Genomic DNA, 27,939 nt, shown 5'->3' with positions numbered 1-27,939 from the left:
TAAAAATATGTTAATTCTTATTTTCCAAATTGAGTATATAAAGGACGATTATATACAATTAATTATATATAATATATGCATATAGGGTGGTCCATGCAATTGTTTCAGGTTATAACTCCGTTACCAGTACAGTTATAGAAAAATGTGAAAGGCGAAAGATGAATGGTTCAAAGAATACTACATCCGTAGGATCATGTGCTTTTTAGGAGTGCAATGGTACATGTGTGCAATGAACAAAAGATATTTTTTAAAAATATCTCGATAACTAATAAGTCTTTTATCATTGTACTTCAATACTCTTTTACGTAGAATGTCTTCATGTAAAAAAAGAAGTAACCAATTCCATTAAAAAAAGTAATAGAATTGTTGATTGCACGTACACCATTACTCTTCTATAACAAATATGACCCTATGGGCATAGTATTCTTTAAACCATTCATCTTTCTCCTTTCACATTTTTCTCTAACTGTGCTAGTGACGAAGTTATAACTAGACACGATTGCGTGGTATACACCCTGTATATGTGTTATATACATTATACGAGAGGAGTGAGAAATTAAAGTTTAAACTATCGTTTGAAATTTCGGAATATTACGCCAATGTGTGTACGAATGATAAGTGAAGAAGCAGAAGCTCACGGCGCGGCGTTCTGTCAAGTTACGTTAACCTCATAGTGTAGTAATATTCGGGACAAATGTCGAAGTGAATTGAATAAGAGTTACAGGGTAAAATGAGTTTACCCAGCGTAAGTGATTATTCTTTATTAGAAAAAATCGGTACGGGGAGTTACGCGACTGTTTACAAAGCCTTTAAGAAGGTATGTATATTTTGAGATTTGATACGTACATATACAAATCATATGATGGCATTGTTGTAACTAGGTTAACAGGCGTCACAATTGCACATGTGATTCATTGTAACATAAAATATGTATAATTTCTATTTCACAGCTTTCCTTTAATATGCAGGAAATCATAATAGTAAATTTTCATGTTATTTAGGTTTAGATATATCTGAATTGTACGACAGAAAATTAATACTGTGTTAATAAATTATTGCTTTAAGATAAAAAGTTGCTTAACGTTATATGATGTGTTTAGTTATATTTCTAGTGATTTTATTATATAACAGTAAAACTTACTAGATTATTATATGTATTAATATTATTACTTTTTGGATGTACGTATTTGCAATATTTGTGTATTGTATTTCCAATAATGGAGGTTCATGAGATATGCATATATGTATGTCATATAATTCGGTAAATGAATGACTTTAACAGAATTCTAATTCTGACAGTTTTGAATTAATTTGAATTTAATGAAAGATTAATGCATTTTGTACGTACTACGACTATTGTGAATTTTAAGCGTGCTGCATATAATACACTTAAAACTGTGGCATACAGTACGGAGAAACATAGTACACATGTTTTAACTTTTTAATTAATGGTCCTCTTATGAAAAATAAAATATCATTGTTTAGTCGTAATTTTAAAATACGAAATATATCTTTGCATACAATAAACAAATTGGTTACAATTATTGACACTTTTTATAATATATTAATAAAAAGTTTAAGTAAGTAAGATTTTTATTAAAGGAAGTACGTTTTTATTATCAAAAAAATTAATAAATTAATATTAACTGATTTAAGCAAGAATGACAATCCACAGCATTAGTATCGTGTAAATAATTTTAAAAACGTACTGCACATATTTCCGATATTCCCGTCGTCGATCGTTTACGAGATTATACTAACCTTTACACTATTTTTTCCCCGGCATTGATAAACACAGTAAGAAAATGTAACAGGTCATCCATTCAAATTCAACTTGTTTTAATGTATTTCTATGACTGAACATTGAACTGTGTCGATTGTTAGCGCAGAATTGAGAGGCGGCCAGAAAAAGATGTTTGAAAGTAGCGTTATCTCAAGGCGAGGTTAACCCTATGCTATTGTTGGTCGTTTTATAGGATGGATGCCGAGAGGTAGTCGCAATCAAGTGTGTAGACAAATCATCACTCTCCAAGTCGGCTATCGATAATATCGTCACGGAGATCTATCTCCTAAAAATACTGCGCCACGAGAATATCGTCGAAATGAGGGATTTTTTTTGGGACGAAGGGTTAGTTCGTTGAACATCCAACATTCAGAGTAAAAAAAGACTATGAACGCCATAAAAAATATCACGTACATATATACATATGTACATGTATATTTATATGTATATGAACATACGTGTATGCAATATACGGAGTTAAGATTTATTTGCAGTTTTATTTCCGAAATGGAGGATAATAAACGAAATACGTCATCAATATTCTATTAATATTGTTTAAAGTATTAATAATTTATTATACTTTAATATATATTATTGTTTAGGATCTTAATTGATGGATTAGATTTCCAAGTGGTGGCGACACAGTTCTTTTTTATTACTGGTCATTTTATATTTAAAATTTATTCGAAATCATTATTTAGAATAATTAGGGGATTTACATTTATAAAGACATTAATTTAATTTTTAATTAATGTAAAATCATTAATATCTAAATTATATATACGAAATACTTTTGTAAAGCGTTTTCAAGAGCGGTATAATCCTCTAATTAATCTGAACAACGCAGAAAAGTATATCTATCGTTCAGGATAATACAGGCACATATACATCGTAATGGAATACTGTGATGGTGGCGATCTATCGAGCTTTATAAAGAAGAGGCACAAGTTACCCGAGCAAATTTGTCGTCGATTTTTGCAACAACTTGCACTCGCTCTAAAATATCTACGTAATAATAATGTTTGTCATATGGATTTGAAACCCCAAAATTTATTGCTAATCAGAAGGCCACAATTAACATTAAAAGTTGGAGGTCCGTTCTACATTCTGAATTCTTATTTCTTTTTCTAGTTTCATACAATTGAAGTTTCCAGTAATAGGGAGACAGCTCCAATATTCAAATTGTATCTTTTGGAAGAGAACGAAAGATGTAGGTTTTATGTTTAAAGGTACAAAAGTTTATTACTAGGAATATTGATTGATTATGAATTTTCAGCACATTTGGAAAGATATTGTTTGATAAAAAATTTGTAGCGAAATTAAAAAAAATTTAAAGATTATCCAATAATAGAATTTTCCTGATATTAGATATCATTTACTTAAATAAAGATCAGGAAAATTATTTCTTAAATATAATTCGGAAATTGTGAAACAATTTTGTTAGCTTCATCGAATATACAGGGTGGTTGGTAGCTGGTGGTACAAGCGGAAAGGGGGTGATTCTACGCGAAAAAAGAAGTCGAAAATATAGAATACAAATTTTTTTTTTATTTTTTCTTTTTTCTTTTTTTTTTAAATTTTTCCATCCACACAACGATCTACAGTGGGATCCGTTTGAACGTGACTAGATAAAGTGCACGCGTACCGAGCGAAAATTCATAGTCGATTTTCTCGAAAACAAAGCCTCAAACGAAAAATTGTTATTCTATATTTTCGACTTCTTTTTTCGCGTAAAATCACCCCCTTTCCGCTTGTACCACCAGTTACCAACCACCCTGTATAGCAAAATAGATAGACTATTAAAAACGCTAGAAACCTTTTGATTAACCCGACGGATGATTTTCAATTGATTTTTAGTTATATACTCAAATTCCTGTAAAGTGGAGCTGCCTCTTTATATATCAATTTCTTCAATTCGAATTCGACGACATTTAGTCTACGTTCGTTTTAGATTTCGGTTTCGCTCGATTTCTTTCGAATTCGCAAACAAAATTTGCGATTTGTGGTTCTCCACTTTACATGGCGCCAGAAATTTTATTGAAGAACAAATATGATGCTCGTGTTGATTTGTGGAGCGTCGGTGTGATCATGTACGAATGCCTTTTTGGCGAAGCTCCGTATTCTAGCAACAGCTTCCAGGAGCTAGCTGAGAAGATCAAGGACTGCCGACCTATTAAGGTGATTACGTTGTTAATCTGTTTTATGTGTACATATAATGAATAATTAGTATTATCGAATAATTAAAATGCACTGCTTCGTTACTGTATTTGTCTCTGTATTCTTATTTGTCTTGTATTTTTCGTCACTTTTAGTTTCTGAATAAATTATGTGTTTTGGCTCGAACTATCTCCTTGCATGCTTAAATTATTTGGTATATTTTGTACTCAAAGAAGTTCCAAGATTAGGCAAATCTTATGAAGAAGATATTAAGGATAGTAGAACTTTGATTATTCGAGCAACGATCAGTTTATTGAGAATTAATAAGCTGCGAAATAACGCATAAATAATGCATAAAAGATACGTAATTGCAACATTATTGCACGATAACTAGGTTGAGGATTTTTATGCAATTTCATATTTTTAGGAACGTGACTTAACATAGATAGAAATTTGTTTTACTCGTTAAATAGTATAGTGAATACTTTATTCTGGATATTTCATATATTCTCGTATATTATGAGCATCCTATACATTTTGAGATTTTTCAATTCCTTGTAAATGCTTAAATATCCGCGGTTTAGCAACAATAAATTCGAGAATTTGAAAATCTGAAGATTCGAATATTTGAACATTTGAAAATTGGAAATTAAGTGTTACAGTAACGCAACATTGATTAACAAAGAAACGGTCTCTTATAAGAAATTGTAAAGCGAGGATAACAATAGAAAACATCGTGGAATTTTTTACTGGAAAGTTTTTGTTCTCATTAAAATATTATGTTATTATATTTGTATGAAATGATTCAAAATAAATAGTCTTTCCTTGTGCGAAAAGAAAGTTATTTGATTATTCGAAAATTATAATTGTCCGAACAGTGTGTGATTGTGAATTGAACATGTGAATTGAAGTAAATATGTACATAAGTATAAACTTGTTCTAAGTGCAACGGTGATATGTTATTTCTTAATTGTGTGTTTAAGAAAAATGTTGACTTTGGACGTTTGTATACGTTGAAAGTATGATGAGTTTTTTTAGTATTGTATAACATATTTCTTTTTTGTTACAATGTACTATAATGCATGTATGCAATGTACATGCAGCTAAGAAAAGCAATGATAATGTGATTTAAATCGCTTATTATGTAATTACAAGGATAAAGATAATGCAAATGAATAGCAGTACTGTTTCTAATTTTGAAACTATAACATCTAGAAAATAAACGTAGAAAATCCTGCAATCAAGTAATCAATCAATTTTATTTCAAGAGACATCTTTAGTTAATAAAGGCAAGTACCCGAGATTTTAGGTAGACAACTATTGCAGTCGACTGTTGACGTTTGCCGACATTTGGAAAGAACGATCTGAGTTATTTAAACAACATTCTTTCAATTGAGAATACATAAATAGTTGTAAAGAATTTTCCATGATAAGAATTATGGCTTGAAAATATAAATAAAACGATATACGAAGAGCTTTAAATAAACTATCAAAAGATATTATGCTCTACTAAAAGCAAAAGACCAGAAAACTAAATATCTTTGAAAAAGTGATTTTTACAGTAACGACAACATTAATGAAATTCTTGCTGCTTTTAAAAATTATCCGCATAACTTTTAGTTTACCTTTAAAAATATCAGAAATATTCAGATATTTTTCTTTAGTATCTTTTATGCAAATATTTACAAATAATTTATATGACGTTTCTGTGTGTTTCTATAAATCTTTTAATTTAATTCAAGAAACATACAATGTACAAGATCTGTACAAAATATACGGAATATTACTGAACATAAAGAATCTCTTTTATTTCTTTATCGTTTGAAAATTATTTGTTCTTTGTTCTTTTGTTCTTTATTGTTGAAAATTATTTATTCCTGTATTTGTCGATGTGATGAAATCACAGTTACCGAAAGGCTCGCATGTCTCATCGGAGTGCAAGGACTTATTGATGTCCTTGTTGAGACACAACCCTGACGAGAGGATAACGTTTGATGAATTTTTCGCCCATGATTTCCTGGATTTGGCTCATGCGCCAACAAAGGAAAATTACGACAAGGCGGTAAAGTTAATTCAAAAGGCTGTGAAAATGGATGCAGAAAAGAATTCGAAAGAAGCTTTACATTTATATTGTGAAGCTCTTAGATATTTTATTCCTATTGTAACAAGTAAGAAAGAGTAATACAAATGACACAAATTTGATGTTGTTCACTCTTAATTAATTACATTCATATTTTAACTAAATTATGAATTTATTAGGTGAGACTGATTTAAAGAGGAAAGAAAGTTTAAGATCACGCATAAATGATTATATTAAAAGAGCAGAGGTATTGAAAGCATCCTGTATAGATAATAGTAATGATACAGATAAATGTGTTCCTGTGGAGCATAAAGAATATTCTATTCAGAGGATATCATCTTTAAATGAGGCGTCACTTGTGTATCACGAACTACGTTTGTATCAAAATTTTTACAATACGACCTTTTCAATAAAATGTGAAGATAATATAATTTACTCAAATTAATTGTTAATTTATATAGAAGAATTCATAGAATAATATTTCTTCTGTTGCAGAAATTACATTACATTAATTGAGATAGTTTGTTATTATTTAATAATTACATTGAATCATAAAATATAAAATACAAAGACAGATAAGATTTTTAATTCAGTTTAAATTGAATTTATGATTAGAATGTTTCATATAGGTACTATAACACATAAAGTTCGTTAAAATTAAAAATATCTATACGTGGTAGTTGCACGCCATTGTATAATTCTAATTAGGTACGAGGAAGTTTCTAACATTATTAGTTTACAATTGATTCGTTATTCATCGTTACAAAAATGTAATAAAATATCCTTATGAAATTCCACTAAAATAAGAAAAAGCAATATGGCTTTAAAAGTATTACACCTGTTGAAATGAAACGGGGTGTGTGCTTTGTTTCAACGGAAAACTTTTTTATCCATCTAGAATAACCTGTAATTGATAGCAACTCCTGATTCAACAATCGGTCTCGTCACCAAGAGATATTATTTTATGATTATTTTTTACTAAACGTTAATTTTTTATAATTTCTTACTAGCGAATTTATAAAATTTAGGTATATGAATAAAGATTTGTTTCTTATTTACTGCAAGATTACGTGTGTATATTTTATTATATTATGGATAATTATCGTGGTTATTTATCGATAGGAACGCTTAGCAAAAGTACAACCAGTATGGCGGATGGGCTTGAAATAGGAGCAATCGCCGAACTATATCTTGCGGAAGGAAATTATGCGCTTGCGTTAGAAAAATTTCAATCTTGTCTAGGAATATTGGTACCTCTTTTGCGAAAAGAACCTCCAGGTCGAAGAAGAGATTTGTTACACAAACAGGTGATTAATTCTCATAATTAATAGTGAATGTGGATGTTTATGCAATTTCATATTTTTCTAAATGCGATTCAAGAAATAGAACTTAGGTAACAAACATGTAGAACATACATTAAATGTTCTAGACTCTATCATGGAAAAGGGTTGTTTTCGTTGCGACCTCCTTTAACCTCATTGCCACTTTCTGGTATTAATCTGGTTTTCGCGTTAGCTGTTGGAATAAAAAATTGAGGATAAGTGGAAGCATGTAAAAGCATTTCTTTTATTTGATGGTCTGTTTTGCGGAGTATAAAATTATGATATAAAATATACCTACATAGCTCGAAAGTGGGACAGCTAAATAGAGGAAAATTCGACTACTCTAATGGCTTACTTACAATAGTGCGTTTTTAACGTTTCAGCCATAAATGCGGCAACTCGAAGTCGGATTAACCGGATGTAGAATCAAAATTTTTATTTATCTAATAATCTGTCCTCCTTTAAAATTATTTGATTTTAATATTTAATTACGCCAACTGGGACGAAATTTCCATTGGCGTCTACTTTTTAATTAATTCGGTAAATGTTTTTAATCATTTTCAATTTAATTCTACAGAGTCTGGAGTATATTATAAAAATAACGGGAAAAATTGATTAACTTAAAAATTCTTTTTATATAAAACATAGAAGATATCCTAAATTCTAAATTCCATTGAACCCTCTTTATAATATTTATTGCATCGTTTTTTTACATAATGTGGTCGATCTTTTTATACTTATATTTACACAAATTTGTTTCGTTGGTTTACAATGTTTAAATAGGACAGATTGTTAACAGTGATAAATTTTTAATTTTTAATTATTGTACTTAGTTTTTTAAATACAAAGTCGTGGAATATTTGTGTACTTTTCTAATTACCAGTTTGCACGGCGACTATTTAAACATGTATTTATTTATTCGAACAAAAATCATTTTCATTTAACTTCCTTCGATACCCTTCGTTGTTAATTGTTTGTATTTAATTTATTTGATCCTTTTATAAATATCAGAATAATTTTCGCTGCAATTAATATAATTTATAAACGTACTTTCGTCATTATTTAGTGAACGTTATATTATAATCATAGAACTGCATGTTAATAACGGTGTTACAAGCAAATTACATGTGGTTATCTTAATTATTATGCCATTCATATATTATGCATCATCTCTGAGGTTTCACGTATACCAATTCAAATAAATAATTTCCAACGACCATATATAACATCTATTAAATGACAGATGATCATTAATTTAATATCTTATAACATATCAAGATGGGCTATTGTAATTAATTATGGTGTCCGTTTCAGTACCTCTGGTTTCTAATAGATATCTGGTTACATAGATAATTCCTACAATTTACAACTATTAAAAAATATGTATACATACATATGTATTGAAACTCTTTCTTTATATTGCAAATTTACCATACCATTTTTCACGTTATTTTGTGCAATAACTAACGATTTTAACGATCGAACGATTTCAATATTGTGAGACAAATAATTCGATACAACGTCGTAATTAAATTTTATGATTACCCGCAACATTTATTGCGCGCTTTTAGTAATTACGTTTATGAATATGTATACATATATGTGTAATGCACAATTCTTTTTTTCATTTTATAATGTTATGCTAATTGACAGGTACAATACTGGATGAAAGGAGCCGAAAGTACCAAAGGGCTTTTAGCTACTAAAGATATCGAGGAGTCCGCACAACATGCCTCTGATACGTACGAGCAATGCATACTGCAGTAATTCAAAATTTCCATTTAATATAAAGTATTATTTGTACTGGTAGCACGTTCTGAAATTTTTTCCGAGACAAATATGAGTACTTACTGTGTCACTTGTATTATAATGTATCTATATATATATATATATAGAATGTTTCCATTTATTTATGGAAAAAAATAAATAATTTTATATTTCATTTTTCAATGCAAATGGTATACCTCGGTAATATGTTACCCGCAACGTCATACAGCACGTAAAAGCAGCAATATGTCATTGCTTCTTTATTTATTAAAACCTCCTCCTCTAAAACGGCGCACGAAAAGATAGTGCATAGAGTAACTAGTTTTCCATTAAGATAAGAAAGAGCAGTGAAAGGGAAACATATCATGCTTAATTAATTTTCAATTTTAATAAATTAATTCTCGTATACATACTTATTTTTTATAACAATATATGTGCACATATGTGTGTGACATTTTATTTATTTATTTCATTCTATCAAATTACATAAATTCACTTAGAGCGTTGCAAACCTATTTACATTTATTTTCGGAACACCAATATTTAAGACACACACAATTTCTGCTTTATTTATAAGTTATCTATATTGTACGTAGTTTCAACTGAAGTAAAATTACATAAACTGTTTATACTATCTTTGTTATACTTTGCTTACATTACTTTTAATGTGAAGTATGCATACTTAGACTTGATGTCACCTTAACTCGTCCTTGACATTTTGAAGAAAACATAATTTTGAAATTTACTTACAAACTGATAAAATTGATCAACTAGAGTTTTCGTTAAATATTCACAATGACATCTTTTGTTTAATATCCAATTTTCAAAAAACAGATGATTTATTTCTATAAGACTACTTGTCACAAATATATGTATATATACCAAAAAAAAAAAATGTTAAAACTATTTGTATTATTTGGCAAAATTGGAAAGGCACATTTGAGAGTATCACCTTTTTGCGATTCAACAATAATAATAATAATACTGTATATTCACACAAATATACAAATTTTCCTCTATTTTCAATTTATGAAATTGACTAATGTGACTTTCGGACGACTCGTACAATAAATGATAACAAGCACGAAAAAGAAAAAAACTATCGTAAAGTATAATTAAATATTTCGAAGGAAAAAAATTTCGGAAAAAAAGATTTGAAAGCGGAAAAGGAGGGCGCGCGCATCATGGCGCGTCGCCCTTACAACTTCCGGTGAAGCCACGTGATCTAGCTAACGGTCGCTGTTGCCCCGAGGCGTCATGGAAAATTCCTATTCCCGAGCAACAACCCTCTCCCCTTCTCTATGTACATACCCCCTGCTCTCCCCCACCCTTTCGCAGTCCCCACTATGTCGTTGTCAGGTACTTATGTACATCCCCCACTCTTTTGCAAAATTCTCTTCCCCCACCACTTACCCAATGGTACCGGATGTGCGGCAACGTCGCAACCGTTAAGTACATAAGGACGAATAGGAGGGGGACGAAGGGGGGTATGAGAAAGAACTGGCAACGTGTACCACATTCAAATCTGGACGGAACCCGGTCGGCCTCTCGGTTCACCTCCGCACAAAACAGCAGAAAACGCGGGCCGCGAGAGAATTGCGTGTACGTGTATAACGAACGAGGCAACCGACTAAACTGTTTAAGATTCTTCTCGTTTTCCTTCCTCGTGCTTATCGGTCGTGTCTCTATGTCTATCTCTCCTCCATTGTCAAGTACAACAACCACAAAATAGATTCGCAACTCACAGAGGCGCATTTCGCGGCGCCCTCGTGCGACGACCCATTCGCTTTCCCCGCTGTAACTGTGGTATATTATATTTCGCGCGCGCGCACACACAGTTTCATGTAAATGTCACGGGAACGTAAGGGTAGCGTATTCGTGTGGCGGAAGTGTTGTTTTGTTCTGTGGAATTATGTGCATGGACATTCAGGTTAACGAGAAGAAGAAGAAGATGAACGACAGGAGCGTCGACGAAGACGTACAAATCGTCGAAGCCCGAATCAACAGAGGTAAGCTTTGAGGTTATGGGTGGCGGCGGTGGTCGCGGTGGCGGCGACAACAGACTCGCGCGTATCGTTTCCCCCTCTCTTTCTCCCGATATTCCCCATCTCTTTTTCTCTTCCTATACATCTGTATTCCTTTCTCGTTTAGATTCTCATCTTCTATCCTTTTTTACTTTTCTTGGTACTTCTGTGTACTCCTCGCTTGATTTTCTACCACGTCCAACCTCGGTACCCTCTCGCTCTGTTACACGGGTTGTAGCAGCGCCCAGTGCCTAGAAGGTACACGTCGTGTTTTCTGTTTTCTATGAGCTGCGCCTCGTGCAGACCCGGCGAAACGTGGTTCCCCGATGCGACTACCTGTCAACATCTGCATCTCACGTGTTGACAATATACCGTTGCAACAACGACACATTGAATCTAAATACACGTCTTGTTCTCGTAAAATCTGACGTATACTTTTTACCTTCTATTGCATTCCTTTTCTTGTTCCATACAACGCAACGATTGAAACTATTTCATTTTTCTTTCTTTTTTAAAGATTTTTCTTCAGTCATTTATAAATATTATATGTACCACAGTTACCCTGTTTGGGCACATGTAAATTCACAGTTATATAAAACGTCTAATGTCTATTAATTTCAATATAATACTAAGGTTCGTTTATGTGCACGTGGATACATGTTTGTTGTAAATTGACTTTTAAAACACATACCAGCGTAATCCTAATTGAGTTTGAATATCAGCGTGTATTATTGTATTTGAATGACACATACAGACATCGATTGCAAATGCTGGGAAAGAACTCATTAAGATTGTTTATGTTTAACGATTATTGTATTTACGTTATGTGACTGTACATATAAAAGTAAAGAATACACATAGGAAACATTATTAGTGACATATGTACGGTGCTCAATGTTTGCAAAAATATGTCTATATCCTGTTAAATATACATACATTGTATTGATTATTACTATTTAATATTTACACGAACGATAAATCGTTAATAACAAGAATTATTTGCAATACGTTTCGATGTATGATCAATAAAAGGATGTTAATTCACATTTCATTTTATCCGCGTGTGCTTGCAGAAGATGACGTCACGGTTTATTTAAAGTAAACGGTAAGATGATCCTGGCAATATCGTAGATATTTTTTTGGGAAGAAAGTGTGTAATGAATACTTAAATTACAGTACCGTATAACTTCCATAAACAAAAAATATTACGAGAAGCTTAAAGCGTGTCATCTTTTATTAAAAACTTTTTTATATTAATGAAAGATTATATTTAGATATATTCTTTTATGAAAATTTAATTACGGTCAGATAATAACAAGTCTACATTTATTCATAGATAGCTTATTTTTTGAGCTTTGTGTGCATCGCGAATAAATTAAGGTTAGGATAATAAAATAACATACTGTTATATTGTATGACATACATTATGTACATGGTTATTTTATTATATAAAAATAATATATAGCCTGTTTTCTATCAGTACAATGAAAAAGTAAGTATAGTCATTCATTATTGAAAACGCTCATAAGAATTTGTGCTTCCTGTTTTACAACTATTTTCCTATAAGTAACTATAATCTTTTTAATGATTTATGGTTAGGTTTACCGTACCATAATATTACATATAAATATGACATAATATATATTACTACCAGTATCGATGTGTAATTCCGTTATTATTAAGTAAAGAAATAACTGAAATAAAAAGATGGGAAAGCAAAGAAAATTAATCAACCGTAGATAAAAAAGATGTGGAATTGTCTTTGAGATTATTATAGATTATGTCCTTTTTATATGTGAAGTATTCCAAAAGTTTTTTGGCGCCACAAAGCGTGATGAAAAATAAACATTATTGATGTCAGTTATTAGTTGCAAGATAGATCTATCTATCACTAAAAACATTTTTTCAATAATGCTTTTTTATTAGTTTTTGAAAATGATACATATAAACTTCCATTTACACTTTTGCAATTGAACTACTGTCATTAGTGAAATTATACAAATTATCAATATTAATAAATGTCCTTGCATAATAGTAACAAATTTCACAATTAAATTAAGAAAAAATCGCGTTATATGATTATCCTATTTGATAAGAAATTGTGAAATCGTAAAGGAGACGTTTATATTACTTACTATTACTTTATATTACTATATTAGTAATATTACTATTATATTACTATATATTACGTTATATTATATTATGCAAGAGGCCCCTGGATTTTGTTCTTTCAAAGTAATTTTGGTTCATCTTTATTCCGTAATTTTGAGTACTTTGGCAAAATATATTTTTTTAATAAAAGTTTAATATGTATACGAAAAGTTTTATATATATATTTTTTCTGAGTAATGGAATAATCAAATTTTTAAAATGCAGAAAGCACTATTGTATATTACAGTGAAAACAAATAATAATTTATTTAAAGTTACGATTTATTTAGATCTAGTGAAGTTGTAATAGTTTAATATGGAATAAGATTATTAAGAATTTTCTTTATTATAATTGGTAAAATTATAGATGATAAAACGCATATACATATTACATACTCTAGTGTCCGTTCTAGTTGATTTACATTTGTACGCCTCGTGTAACATGGAGCTGATCTCACTCCTCCGACCGTCCGCCCGTTTGCTTCGCCGGCACATATATGCAAAGGCAGCTATATACACTGTACATACGAGAGCGAGAGCTGGGAGGGAAATATGTGCAGACGCAGTATATAATGTATCCGCCTCTATGTACTACATAAGAGCTAAAGAATGATGTAACAAAGAGGCAGTTTCACGAAGTTTGCCGAGCATTCCCGAAGCGGCGCGACTTCGTGCAAGTCGCATGCGTGCTTGTGTACCATGAAAACGCACACCACGATGCTTGTCAGCTGCTGCAAGTGCACGCCGCCATGTGCAATTCTACTGAGTTGCGCAAAAAATTACATTTAGAAAAATGATAGAGCATATTTAGATGGTCCTCTTTCATTATTGTGAATATACCGAATATTCGTTCTCCCCACTCTTCGAATCATCCTTGTTTTTCTCGTCACAGAACACTAAAGCGATGGTAACCTCGTCCCATACGTCTTATCACGATTAAGGCTATCGTATTTAATTGTGTCTCTCTGTACTATATTTCATCGCGTTATGTAATGTTTGCTCTTTTGATTTCATAATTGAACGAAATGAATGATATACGTTGATATTAGGAAGAAGAAGGAAATTGTAAGAGAAAGATTGTGAACGTTAGAAAGAAAGGACAATGTAGTTATGGCAAAGAGAATGGGTAGATCGGTACAGGGCACATCCTGTTCAACGCCATATTGTTCTTCAGTAATCTCTTCCCCCTCCATTTCCACTGCCTCCCCTCCCCGCGAACTGTGCCTTCACTTGGCATAGCAACAGCAGCAATAGAGGGCTGCTATAAATAGATTGTTATGACCTTCCAGTGTTGCCAAAACGACTGGCCCAGCGTATGCCATAGAAGAAATCGGGCCAATCAAGGCCGCGACGGCCATTTTGTAATGGCAACGTTGCACGGTCATATAGATTAACATCTTTGTTATTCCTGTTATATATATAATTATTTATAGAAAAACACAATCGAAATAAAAGAGTAACAAACATATAAACATTTTAATTACAACGTATATAGTTACGATTTTTTAAATATTCTTTATTTTAGTTCTAGTTGCTCAATCTATGCACGAAAGCTAGCGATTTTTTATTTTGTATCTTAATAAAGACGTATCTTTATTCGTAAACATGCTCATACGATGCTGATAAATACAACTTTGTACATCTTTTTGTTTTTATATGTTTCTTTAAGTATCGATCAAGCGACGTTGCTTTTCCCCGCATACATCTATGTATTAGTATGTACGACTGAAAAGTGAGAAAAGGGAGACCGAGTGGGCGTGCCTGCAGCGAGAACCGGCAACGTTGCAGCCGTAAATCATGATTAAAATAATAAGTATAATACATATGTAGTATATAGGAGGCTGTCGAGTATATGTATGTAAGGCTGCGCAGAGGCACAAACAGCGACGTATGTCTGGCAATGTTCTGCGCAGCTTCAATTCCCCCACCTTTGTTATTTAACCCCCACCATCACGCAGAATCCCACGGGTAAGTTCCAGGAATGGCGGTGGGGGTGAAACGCGGGCGTTAGAGGAGGGAAGGGCACCTGAAACCACGACTATATACCGCCGCGTGCGTTTACCAATCTTGGCACTTTGCCTGAAAGAGCATATCGACCGTGCAACGTTGTCACATCGTCTGCGCGATCTTACGCGCTGGCCCTGGCCACTCTTTGAGCGGTATGTACCTAGCTGCTGCAGCCGATCCCTGACACACGATGCGAAATCCGATTGAGGATATGGTTCACCTATTTATAAGATTCAGTGACGTATCTAGCATAAAATTTCATAATTTCCTGAATCTCTTGAAATAAGTGAAGTGAGAAGTACGACCAAGTGATAATGATACTACACTGGAGATTAAAAGCAGTTGAAAATGTTGATCACGATTTCGATGATTTCTGAGAGTTATGCAGAAAAGAATTTTGAATTAATGAAATACATATGGATTTATAGACTAAAGTTTAATTAAATACTACCTGATATTGCTATGGTTATAATGAAAATAAGAAGTTTGAATGACCTATTTGTTTGTAAACATCTAAGAAATCCAATTTTGCTGTATGTATATTTCATTATAACCGTTGTGCAGTTTTACATATTAATAATATATATTTGTTATATGTATTATTGCCGAAATTTAATTAAAATCTCAATTTATAAAACGCGATAATATAGAGGGAACAATAAATATTTCCTAGTTGGAAGTATGAGTGATGAATGTAACACGTGACAAGCATGCGTATTAACACAGCGTATAAAGATTTTTTAATTTTATTTTCCAATTTCCGGTATTTAAATACTTATTTACTACGAAATTTGAAAACTGAAATGATCTTGCGCATTTTATTTATGCTTCTTATTTATATAGCACAAAATTATACCTTATGTGTAAATTGTATAATCACGATTTAAAAAACCGTAAATACTGGAATAATTTCTACCGTCTTCGAAATTTTATTATCTTTGGGAGAGAAAGTTGAGTACATCCTTCACTTGTCACTGATCGGCTTCGACTAAAGACTGCTGCCAGGCAACGGTCTTATATAGCTCTCGTATCGAACACCAAAGTATAGTAATTAGTATATAAACAGAACCTACCTTCCATCTTATAAAGCATTCATTTCTTGTAAGTTAATGGACATTTCTTCGTAACGAATGAATTATTATTAGAATTAAATGTAATTTAAGGATTTTGTTGCAATATTATTAATTTTTAAGTTATTTATATTTACCGTTATGTTTATTTAAATTATCGGCGCATGCGCAACATGTATGTATTTTATGTCTGGAAATAAAATTCAACATAATTAATAATATTGAGCGCGACGGATAGATGGCGACAGTTATTGGGAAGACTACCGATCCCCTTTTACCCAGAGCAATAGAAATCTTTGTATACTGTATACGATTTTAATTCAAATTGTCAATTTATTAAATACAAAATATAGACAAATTATATTATAATAGGTTAATGATCTGAATTGTGTTTTTGTTTTAAGAACCTTTTTAAAGAAATTATTGTCATTTGTTTTTCAAGTAATACATATACTTTCAAGTATGTTATATATTTTTGTATGCATTTTTTCAAGTAATGTACATATACAACTCAGTGTTTTATCGAATACTCGATAACATTCATTGTATTTTGTACTTGCACATTGCGCGCAGTAAAATGCAATACAGATTTACGAAGTTGTCGTTTAAAAATACCCCGCAGTGATATAAAATTGGGGTATCTGAAAGAATTATCGATGGACATTAGGGAGTGCAACAGTAACGTCAGATTCCTAAAAATGGAAAGTTAAAGCCAACGGGTGGTGATACGTCGCGGAGGACGATACTGGCACATACCTAACGGAGTACAGTCAGCGTGGAAAACTAAGCGTGCCTCTCTAGTCCGTAAGGATTGGCGGTCGGCTAGACCGCGGAATGCCTAGTGTCCCGTGCAACTGCAGGCAGACAGCTCGATGCTACGGCATGGCCTACTGGGCGGCCTGAAATCGCAGTTTTACAGAGGCGAAGTCCGCGTAAAATGGCGCTACCCTCGATCGAGAGCTCCTTAATCAACGGCAAAGCTTCGCCGGGGTCCAGAGGTACGCCCGTGTTACGAACAGCATGTACATAGTCAGTGTGAACGATACCACCGTCTACGTACGTTTATCTACCCTCGAAATGTATCCCTCGAGAGTCGAGTCGGAAACTCTTTCGCGCCACCTGCTATAATAATTGCAATCGACAGAGGCAAAGTGAAAACGTCGTCGAGGGAAAGCGTGAAAACTTCGAAGCCGAGAGAGTCGAAACAGAGGAGGAGGATAGAACTTTTCCTCTGTCTGAGCCTGTTTCTCGTCTCGTCGTGTAACATGGTCGTGTGTCGTTCCATCGACAGTGCACATCAGTAGACGCACCGCGTATAACCTCTTCGCTGGTTTACAACTCATCCAACCGATATGTGATTTCGACTCGGCTAGAAAGCATCGTTGATCGTCAAGGATGAGGAACGATATTACAGACATGCATACGGTGAACGCTGATAGCAGCACGGACGCCATATGGCTGGAGAAAAGGAGTCCGTTGCAGACGGCACCCGATCAAGTGTCACTCAGTACGTTTTCAAATGCATCTTTCTATCATTAATGAAAGATGCGTTGTGTCTTTGTAAATCCTAGTGTGGTGAATTTTTCTCGTATCTTAATGTACACGTGCGCGTACTCTTGATTAGCCCCTTGTTTTCGTTTGATAATCGATGTCGGTTGAAAAGAGCGCGAGAGTATTTTTTCCATCGATTTCAAAGAAAAGGAACGTTTTAATTTTTTACAGAACGTAATTTATGGTTGTTTTATTTAAATGTCGATGTAGATGACAGGGGATTCGAATCGATTAAACAATGAATAATCAATTAACACATGTCACGTGTACAGTGTACAGTGTTTTGAAGTGTCTGACGTTTTACAAAACTGCGAGTGCGCAACTACAGTTTCGAATTTGTGAATTTTCGGAAAATATGGTTCCTAATCCGACATTAGACAATTTTGCAGTCCTGTGTACATTACAAATCTTAGATATGTATATATATCATGCAAATTGCCGGTACCAATCTTGTGTTGTGTTATTATATTCATCTTTTGCAATTTAGTTGAATTGTAATGTTTAATTGAAAATGAACTATCACGAAAATGTTTCTATGCTTATTTTCTTTGTCTATGTTTTGTATGAAAGGAAAAACAATTAAAATTTGTATAAGAAAAATGAATAGTTGTCATTCATATTCATAAACTTAAATTAAATATCGATGATTACAGTGCAAAAATAACTTCGATTGGATAGTGCGTGTCTTGCGCATAGGTCTTGAACACGTGTATGCTTTCGTACAAATTAACAGCGCCAAATTTCGTATAATACGAGATATTTTTTTATGTAGAAACGAACTTTATAAGTCTTGTTTAAGATGGATAAAATTGACAATTTAGTGGGTTATTATTTTTGTGGGAGTTCGTTTCGCAGAATAATCAAAGATAATTGCTTGAATTCATTTGTGGCATACGATAAATGTATTTTCCCGCGCTCTTCTCCATCGATCGTCGTCTGTAATTTTTATACACAATCATCTAAAACAATAAAAAATAATTAATTTTTTTATTATTTTGATTTCTATAGATTTTGTTAATATGTTTTAATTTTGTTGAGAAATAAATAGAATTCATAATGGTTATTTATTGTTATTTAATTCACTAAAACTTGATAATATACTGACATTATGTATTTCAGTTATAGTCTAGTATTTATAACGAATATAAGTTATTGTAATAATTAAGTGGGCTTTGTTATTGTAAATAATGTGTTAAAGAAAAGAATTATACATATAAGGTTAAAATATAATTTTAATTAATTCTCGATTGGTATTGTTCAGTAATTTGGATTAAGCTGTTTAATTTTAAAGTATTTCATTTTAGTTTGTATTCTATAAGCATTTTTCGTGATGAAAATTATTAATAAATGTAGAATACACATACAAATTAAATATTGGAATTAAGTAATCTAACTTAGACTACTGTGGTTACCTATGGGTACCACTTAACCGTTAAATAACAAACAATTTAAGCAAAATAATTTTATCTAGAGTTCAATATTCCTTAAAAAATTTATACCACATAAATGTATATATATCATATTCTCTATTTTGTAATTATCAAAAATAATAGGAGTATATTGTATATTTTCCAGCTTTTGATAAAGTAGTAGTTAAGCAAGAACTTCCCGATGAGGCGGAGATCCGAGAACTGGCTGCCAAAATGGTGGAAGCAAACAAGGCGAAAATGGTTACAGGAGTACCAGGGGCCCCACCACAACAAAGGCCCCCACAATGTCTCCTTCCACAATCAAATCTTCCTGGTATCCTGGGATACTTGAATAAACGACCAGCGGATTCGTCAACTGCCGTATCAACGAAGCCTCCTACGACGGAAGGCAAAGTACCGCCTGACGATGAAAGCCAAAGAGGCCGATTCGGATGGACCAGTTTCGACGATTGTCACATACCTTATATATTTCGCTCTGGCGAAAAGTATTGTGCTGTACGAATTTTAGAATCTAAGTTGCTGAACAAGTACCTGAGTTACCTGCACTCGGATATCTACAGTTGTACGTGTATAAGGAGTTACTATATAACGGAAGCGGAGAGTAAGCTGTTCACCGATATAAACGTTAAACACTGCGAGAATCAGTTTGGAAGAGATCCATTCACGTGTAAAGACTTAGTGGTTCGACTTTCGGACGCAAAGGAGTTTTATACGTTTTTGGACGTGTGTTACACGAAATTAACGGCCGGGACGAATCCAAACGTGTCAAATGGGCAAAAAGCTGATAAATGTGGATTCATTCGGATAAATAAGGAATCCGTTGTTCCTTACACGGTGAAGGACGGCCTTCAATACGTCCCTCTCTTTTACTTCGAGGGCGAGACCGAGAATCTCAAGTTGAAAGCGGAAAAGCTCGAGGGTTGGGACTTATCGTATTTAAAGTTTTGTTGCAAAGTACAGGGTATTCGTAACGAACTGTTTGCCAGTGAAACATGTTCAGTGATTAGTTTGAATGACATTAAAAGTTATTTCCCGCCGGGCACGGGGTTCGAAGATTATTGGCCGACGAAAGTGATGGACTCTCAGTTGTTAGTGAATAGCAAAGGTGGTGGTAGCGGTGGCGGCTGGACCAAACAACCCACACCGCCAGCGACCAAACCAGTTCCCGTGCAAAATAGTGCGAATAAAGCGACTGTTAACGCACGTGCTGCCCCTATGCATAACATGCTACCACGTGGATCTGTCGCAAACACATCGCAAGTGCAGCAACGAGTCAGCCAACCTAGACCCGTTGCGACCACCCATCCAGCACATTCTTCGCCAACAGCACTATCCTCAGGCAGGTCGAATATCGTCACACAGCCGATGTTGAACACAGTGCAAAGTGTTAATGGCTGGACAGGCCTCGTCGGTGGTCAACCCACCTTTCAAACGGCGGCGCTTGTTTCTCAACCTAGTTCTATTGTGCGAATGCCTTCGTCCCTAAACATGCACAATGTAAGTCGCTCTCTACTATATTTCCGCTTTTATGTAATTCAATAAAAAGTGTCCAGTTGTTTAAAAATATATTTATATTATTATATATTTTTGTTGTAATATTGTTAAAATTTTATTAAAGTTAGAATATGTAAGAATATTTTTTAAATACATCATTATAATTAGCTATTTTTTCTATTTCTTTTTGAAGATGTTGAACCCCCAGTAAGGGTCAATGTTGTGTTAGTATAATATATATATATATATATATATATATATATATATATTATATGTCGGAGATGAAAGGACACCGGAGCCGTCCCTCTGGAACTTCGGGATAATCCGTAAAATTGCAATTAAAGTTTACAGTCGTAATTAAACAATTTGCCGTCATCCTGTCCAATTGTACTTGTTTGCGATTTGTGGTAATAAACTTGGGCTCAAAGCGACCATCAGTCGCCGAACGTAACCGCGGTCAACGGGACGGGCGCTTCGCCTAGCAAAGGTGTGGATGTTGAGGCACATACACAGCACAAGTCCAGTTAGCCCGAGGACTCGCTATAAAACCTGGGTTTTTCCGGCAATTAAGATCTTCCAAACGGACAGACGGTCTTTGTCCCAAACGGATCAATTAACAGCGACGCCAATTTCCCTTACTTTCGGAACGAGGGCTATATCCGACGAATCCGATGATCTCGTGTCCTTAGATACACCCTATCATAGTTTTTCTCTGTGGCATCATTGGGACGAAGATTCTTCTTTCTTGAGATCCCACCGACGAAGGGAGCAGCGCCTGACGATTCGTGAGATTGAGTTAGAGCAAGTATCTCTTTCATCCCGTTGACCGTGGATTCGTCATCGAACCTAAGACCAACGTCGCTAACATCGCAAGTGCCTAATCACCGCTGCTGATTGTCGAATCGGTAGTGTCCATACTCGTAGCATCAGGCCGTGTCTTCGTTATCACACAACGATGGCCAACTCCAAGGGAGGTCTATCAAACGCCCACAACCCTGTTCCTGACTCTTCTCCGACATATATATTATATATTATAAATATCAAAATATAAATATATTTATATATATAAAATTATATTTTAATAAACAAAGACAAATTGAAATAATATACTAATGAGTTTTTCATTGATAATAGTTCAAGATCTTTTATTATAGCAAATATCTACGGCACCAAAAAATTATTCCCAACAATCTAGTAGGAGTAGAGGGGGTGGAGGTAGTGCAGCAGCTCAGTACCCTGGAGTTTATCCAGTTACAACTATGCAGAATGTTGTTCAGGCCCAACCACCCCCTCTTGTCAGAGCAACAGTTCACTCCAATCAACCTAATCTCGGGTAAGCAATGAAAAGTTTTCTTAAAAGTCTTCTTTATTCTTCTTTGTTTCTTAATATACAATATCTATGTATATGTTTTTTTAAAATGAAGCTTTAGAATATTCAGAGCAACTTTTCATTTTTAATATTAAGCATTCTCTCTTCTTACACAGCATTATCAATATTTTATGCTTGCTTCCAATTTAGTGATTGAAAACAGTAAATTATATATTAGATGTGAGTTTTTATTGTTAAAAAGCACGTTATGGAATATTTTGCTCAAATCTATTTAAATAACAAATCATATACACATGTTAAATATCGTTTCCCTTTTGACAATTAATTACAATTTATCTTTCTTGATGTGTTGCTCAAATTCAAGGTGAAATTAATCATTAATTCAACGCAACTTCATTCGTGTAGTAGTTACATTAGTGTAAAAATGTTTATTATATTTATTACTCACACTGTATATAGTTTATCAATGCATATTAAAAGTTCATAATAGCTTTATTTGAAAAGTGATCTTAATATGATGTATACTAGAATAAAATGAGCATGCAGTGTCGAATTTTAGGGAACCACTTATTTATTTGAAATATATAATTATACTATTTGCAAAAATGTTATTATTTATTATCTGGAAAACCTGCACTATAGCTTCTTGCATTTGTACATACAACGTATGATTTTTTTGTATAGTTATCCAACCTATGGGAAGGATGACTGGTGAGTCCCTGTAAAATGTACTATAGTCATGATTACTACACAAAAGTAAGATAGCATGCACAAGAACATTATAATTAACAAATTTTTGATTTATATAAATCTGCAATAACTATATATTGCCTGTGTTGCCTCTTCAAACAGTACTTATATTCTTTCTAATGTTTTTATTTCTTTTATTTACTATACACATATATCTACTTTATATTTCCTAGATATACTTTTAGTTTCGTTTTTTTGTAGATCATATTATTATCGACCTTTTTTCACAGAAATGCTATTAAATGAGATATTGATATATGTGAAAAATGTGAATAATTTGTATTTGTTATTATTATTATTTATATACATATATGACTGATTTCTACACTTTCTTTGTTTATTATTTTAAATAATAAACTATGTTAATTTTTTATTTTAGTTATTTATTTGTTGTTTAAAATGTTAGTTAATGAAATATTGAAATTTATATAATACATAAAATACTCTTGATGCTATTATACATTTAAGCATAAATATAGTAAATCAATATATACATTTTGTAGGGAATCTGATTACAATGATTAATATCTCATGTACATATTTCTCTATTTATATTCTTTTAAACTAGTATACACTTTTAAGTTTCCCAAACTATTCAACAATGTGTAGATTTTCTGTACAATATTGTATCTTACATAAACATTTTGTAACTTTATTAAGTACTGTAGTTCGTGTAAATTACATAATTATAGTTGATCATATATATTTCCTAATTTGTATGTTCCTTAAGATTTATCATAGAATGTTTCCATTTTAGGGTTACATCAACATATACTACGCCTACTTTAGGTGTCCCAAATGCTGTTACAGCAAGTACATACCCTCAAATGCTAGGTTTAAGCGAACAAGTACAAGCTCTGATGCCGTCACCTACTCAGGTATCTACGCTATTACACCCACAAAGGCATACACCATCCGTGCATAACACATCTCATGCGAAATATCCACCACCATTAATACCAGTTAATGGTAGTAATAATAGTTCCAGGTATGACATTGTTTGCTTTATTATATTATCATATTGTTATATTTAAATTTTTAATAGGAACTAAACTACTTTAAAGGGAACAAATAAATACTTTATTATTGTATTGAAGTATTTATTTCTAGGGATTCAAGAGGCAGAAAGCCATTGATCCCAATATCAGAAACACATATATCAACCTGTCAAGTTCAACCTTATCAAATTCAGAAAGCGCTTGTAGAAGACAAAATGGTACCTTGTATTAATTTCAAGCCATATATATATTCTGAATTACTGATGACGCTTCCTGACTTCGTCGCCCAGTATTTTCCTATCTGTGACATTAATAGCTGTCGGCAAGTCCTAACAGATGTCTTGCATATAGACTTATATCAAGGAAATAGGTAAAAAAGTATTATTTTTTGCATATGTCTGTACACAATGCTCTTAACTTTGTCAATAGTAAGAATTTTGCAAGTATATTCCTTTTTGTTTACCTTAAAATATTTTATAGGAATGTACATTTACCTCACATTATGACTGATGTAAATAACTTTTAATTTAAGATACTTTCTTTTAAAGGCTACAAATGAAAATGTTAATGGAAGCAGGGAAGTGTTCATCTTTAAACGAAGAACTACCATTAATACAAGTAAAAAGTATTATGAAATACATGCCTCAATTGAAATATATGTTTAATAGAGGTGGTGAGATGGTAATGCCTGCACCTGCACATTCTTCTGAGGAACACCCTGCCAAAAAACGTCAACGCACCAGCTAGGACTGGCTACAGCCTTACTGGCCTACTTATGATTACTATCATTCGGCATTTTAAAAAAAGCCGTTTCCTTTACTCTAATGTAACAAATCAGCATTATTACATGCCCTGAAAAAACGTAAACCAGATTATTCTGTATTGACGTCATGTGCCAGAAAGAGTGCACGCAAATGAAGATTACCTTTTATAATACAAGGAATCTGTGACATACTGTGAGCTACTTCTTTCTCCAAAGTGTATCTATCGACGAAAGAATACTTGTAAATAAAACTGAGATGTATAAAACTAGTGTTGCACAGTTGGCAGTTTAGATATGCTTTTATATATTAAGATTATTAATACTTTTCTTTAAGATTTTTCGTTTACAACTGGAGGTTGTCGAACGAACAATATAAATACTGTGACTATCACACACACACAAGACCATTCCTTTCTTCTTTGTTTGTCCTCATTTTATTTTTCTACCTCTACTATAAAGTATCTTACGTATAGTATTTCTTTATAAATAAAATGAAAGTTTTAATATTAATGTGATTCGGAGAAAGAAAGTGCCGCCATGCGATAACTCATTAACAGATGCGAAATGCAAGAAGGTGGTTGTTTGAACTTGCTTATATTGCACGTTGAACGGATATCAAAAAGATTTGGCATTTGTATATTTAAAGAGACGGAGGTAATGCTTCTTCAAGTTCCTAGTTATTACTAATATGTATCATGATAATTGCTGAAAAATAATTTAAAACTGTTACTAATTCACAACAATGGTTTAACATAAATTGTGACGTAAGTTTACTGAATCTTACTAGAGAAAAAGTATTCTAAGTTTTGAATCTTGGAAAACTCTATTTTCTAAAGTTCACTTATCAGAGACACCGTACACAGTGATGCAAATAATTTTGTTCAAGTATTGTCTGTGTAAATATCTAAGTCAATAAAAAGAAATGCAATTTAGAATATCATTAAAAATATGACACATATTAACAGTTGGTGAGATATCTACTACCAATGTTTGTGAAGGCTTCATAACTATTTCAAATGTGAACACAATCATTTAAAGGATGTAATTGGCTTCTTTTATTTTTTATAAAATGAACAAAGTAATTATTAATTATGTAGAAAGTTATGTAAAAAAAATACAAATTTATATTACGTAAAGCATAAATTGTCTTATTTTTTGTATTAGCAAATTTCATGATTATTATTTATTAAAACATATTTCATAAAGCGAACATAAATTATTAATATATATATATATATGTATATATATATATTAATTAAATTAATTAAATACTATATGTATATATATATATATATTAATAATTATATATATAATATATTTTATATATGTATATGTATATAAAACATTTATTTATATGAAAACAAGTATCGCAGAAAAAAAGTTCAGAAAACTTAAAAATTGTTAAACGTATAAAGCCACCTGAGATGGTCTTCCGCTTTAAAAATAATGTAGGTACGGAAGTAAAATTATTTGAAATAATTATGTAATATAATTTCCGTTTACGTGCATGTTTTTAATTCGTTTAATTAAATGGAAGGTAACTAAGAAAAATGAATTGGAGTGTAAGTACGCTATTTCTGCTGATCCTGACTTTGAAAAATAGAGGCTTAAATTAATATTATTGACTGATTAACTTTCACATTCGCTTTTACTATTACATGAAACAGAAAAAGCTATGTATATGCAAAGAAAGAAACGTGTGTATATATATGTATATGTATGAAAATAATTCTAGTGATAAATTAATGTTGACCACTATGGATTTTCATATAATAAAAAAGGCTTAGGCATCCTGTTACGGTGGAAATGGTATATTTTGTTATTTATAAATTACACTTAGTCATATCACGAATTCAAAGATTCTATTGCCATTAAAAAGACTATGTACCACGGACTGGTGTCTACTCTTTTCCAATGTTAACGAGAAAGATGATAAAAAAATAACCCAAGAAATTCATACACGAAAAGCATGCAGTGAAAAACGTCTGTACAATATGTAAAATAATATATTTATTATTTACGTTTTATAACATGTCGGGTTTTGATTTTTGTATTTTCGTAAAAAAAAACTTATTGTTAGAAAGAGAAAAGGAAATATAATTGCAATTAGTATCATTTTAGCTCATTTTAATTTTAAGCGCATGCATCATGGATCCTTTATTTAATAAATTAAGTACAATATGAACAATGTTTCTTGTACTAATATGTTTGTGTTATATTGAGCGCTGTTATAAATAAATATTATTTATTTCTTATGTATGTATATAACTACGTGAGAACAAAAATATTATTACAAAAAGATGTATGCCACTGAAGAGAATACGAATACAAACTGGTAAATAAATATCTAAGTTGGAAGAATTTCTTGAATTATTTTAATAATTGCTTCATGTTATCCCATGAAGTACATAGAATGTATGCACTATATCCTGAAATTAAAAGAAAAAAAAAGAAGAAATTTGTGGGCCCAGTCGAAAAATTAGAACTTAATTATTTTTAGTATATTAGATTAGAGCATTTATTTGTTAACATGTTAACATGCGTGTATTATACTTTATCACACTATCATCTGTACATATAGATCATAAGAACTAGACATATTAGACATTTCAAATAAATTCATGATATAATTAACGAGTGTTGGTTATTTTATGTTAAAATTAAATACATTATATTGACTAACAGGAAGATTTACATTTGAGTCAATCAGAAGTTGCATTAATGTACTCCATAAAATGAAAAACAGAAGAAGGTAACGATGTTACAAATACTATTTTTTAAACTTATTTTAGAATTTAGTATCGTTTATGCCATTTTCTTTGCAATGAATGAACTTACGGAAATAAATTATTTGTTTCTTGAAAATTGAATGTTAATCATGTATTCATGTAATGAAATTGTGGAATTGATAAAAAGTGAAGTTGATTATTTTAACTTCTGATTTACTGGTATTTATTAATATAGTATAATCGGTAGAGTTTATTAATACAATATTTAAGTGTTTAGATCGAGATTTGTACAAATACAATATTATTTTCGGAGCTCTACAACTAATAAGATACTTAATCATTGGTTTTTAAATATAAAGAATATGTGATTATATTTTTACAAATTTTTAGATTTATTTTGAACTTTATTAATATATTTCTGATAGTCGTGTTCATTACCGTTCTAACGAAATTTCAATAAATAATATATTGATAACACATTTTTATAAACGTACGAATACTTTTGTGAGCAATTGTATATTATCCGGATTTCGT

At 32.1% G+C, this 27,939-nt stretch overlaps 2 protein-coding genes across 7 annotated transcripts; both read left to right on the top strand.

Annotated features, from left to right (window-relative positions):
• The first annotated feature begins 455 nt into the window (after positions 1 to 455).
• On the top strand, positions 456 to 9,292 carry Aduk (unc-51 like kinase 3 homolog Aduk). Of its 3 annotated transcripts, none has more exons than XM_076618173.1 (8): positions 456 to 817; positions 1,977 to 2,128; positions 2,915 to 3,012; positions 3,735 to 3,961; positions 5,847 to 6,108; positions 6,200 to 6,394; positions 7,143 to 7,327; positions 8,996 to 9,292. In XM_076618173.1, the coding sequence occupies exons 1-8, from the start codon at positions 731 to 733 to the stop codon at positions 9,107 to 9,109; spliced, it is 1,320 nt and encodes a 439-aa protein (XP_076474288.1). In that variant the 5' UTR covers positions 456 to 730; the 3' UTR covers positions 9,110 to 9,292. The 3 variants fall into 3 exon arrangements, with proteins under 3 accessions (XP_076474288.1, XP_033198956.2, XP_033198958.2); XM_033343065.2 differs by lacking the exon at positions 2,915 to 3,012 and adding an exon at positions 2,662 to 2,876 and having other exon boundaries at positions 467 to 817; XM_033343067.2 differs by lacking the exons at positions 456 to 817; positions 2,915 to 3,012 and adding an exon at positions 2,652 to 2,876 and having other exon boundaries at positions 1,991 to 2,128.
• Positions 9,293 to 10,605: 1,313 nt separating this feature from the next.
• LOC117161486 (uncharacterized) lies at positions 10,606 to 27,295 on the top strand. Of its 4 annotated transcripts, none has more exons than XM_033343057.2 (7): positions 10,606 to 11,118; positions 19,487 to 20,838; positions 21,990 to 22,168; positions 22,850 to 22,876; positions 23,673 to 23,903; positions 24,026 to 24,283; positions 24,462 to 27,295. In XM_033343057.2, the coding sequence occupies exons 1-7, from the start codon at positions 11,022 to 11,024 to the stop codon at positions 24,658 to 24,660; spliced, it is 2,343 nt and encodes a 780-aa protein (XP_033198948.1). In that variant the 5' UTR covers positions 10,606 to 11,021; the 3' UTR covers positions 24,661 to 27,295. The 4 variants fall into 4 exon arrangements, with proteins under 4 accessions (XP_033198948.1, XP_033198951.1, XP_033198947.1 ...); XM_033343060.2 differs by lacking the exon at positions 10,606 to 11,118 and adding an exon at positions 16,915 to 17,358; XM_033343056.2 differs by lacking the exon at positions 10,606 to 11,118 and adding an exon at positions 17,365 to 17,867.
• The last annotated feature ends 644 nt before the right edge of the window (positions 27,296 to 27,939 follow it).

The sequence above is a fragment of the Bombus vancouverensis genome, chromosome 4 (assembly GCF_051014615.1).
Source record: "Bombus vancouverensis nearcticus chromosome 4, iyBomVanc1_principal, whole genome shotgun sequence".
In the NCBI taxonomy this organism is placed as follows: domain Eukaryota; kingdom Metazoa; phylum Arthropoda; class Insecta; order Hymenoptera; family Apidae; genus Bombus; species Bombus vancouverensis.
This window is presented reverse-complemented; position numbering and strand designations above follow the sequence as displayed.

Excerpts from the sequence above, each read along its gene's own strand:
- Aduk (XM_033343065.2), top strand. The coding sequence starts at position 731 with ATGAGTTTACCCAGCGTAAGTGATTATTCTTTATTAGAAAAAATCGGT. Across the intron at positions 818-1,976 it reads TTTACAAAGCCTTTAAGAAG|GATGGATGCCGAGAGGTAGT; the intron begins GTATGTATATTT and ends GTCGTTTTATAG. Across the intron at positions 2,129-2,661 it reads GATTTTTTTTGGGACGAAGG|GCACATATACATCGTAATGG; the intron begins GTTAGTTCGTTG and ends AGGATAATACAG.
- LOC117161486 (XM_033343056.2), top strand. The coding sequence starts at position 17,756 with ATGAGGAACGATATTACAGACATGCATACGGTGAACGCTGATAGCAGC. Across the intron at positions 22,877-23,672 it reads ACCTATGGGAAGGATGACTG|GGTTACATCAACATATACTA; the intron begins GTGAGTCCCTGT and ends TTTCCATTTTAG. Across the intron at positions 23,904-24,025 it reads GGTAGTAATAATAGTTCCAG|GGATTCAAGAGGCAGAAAGC; the intron begins GTATGACATTGT and ends ATTTATTTCTAG.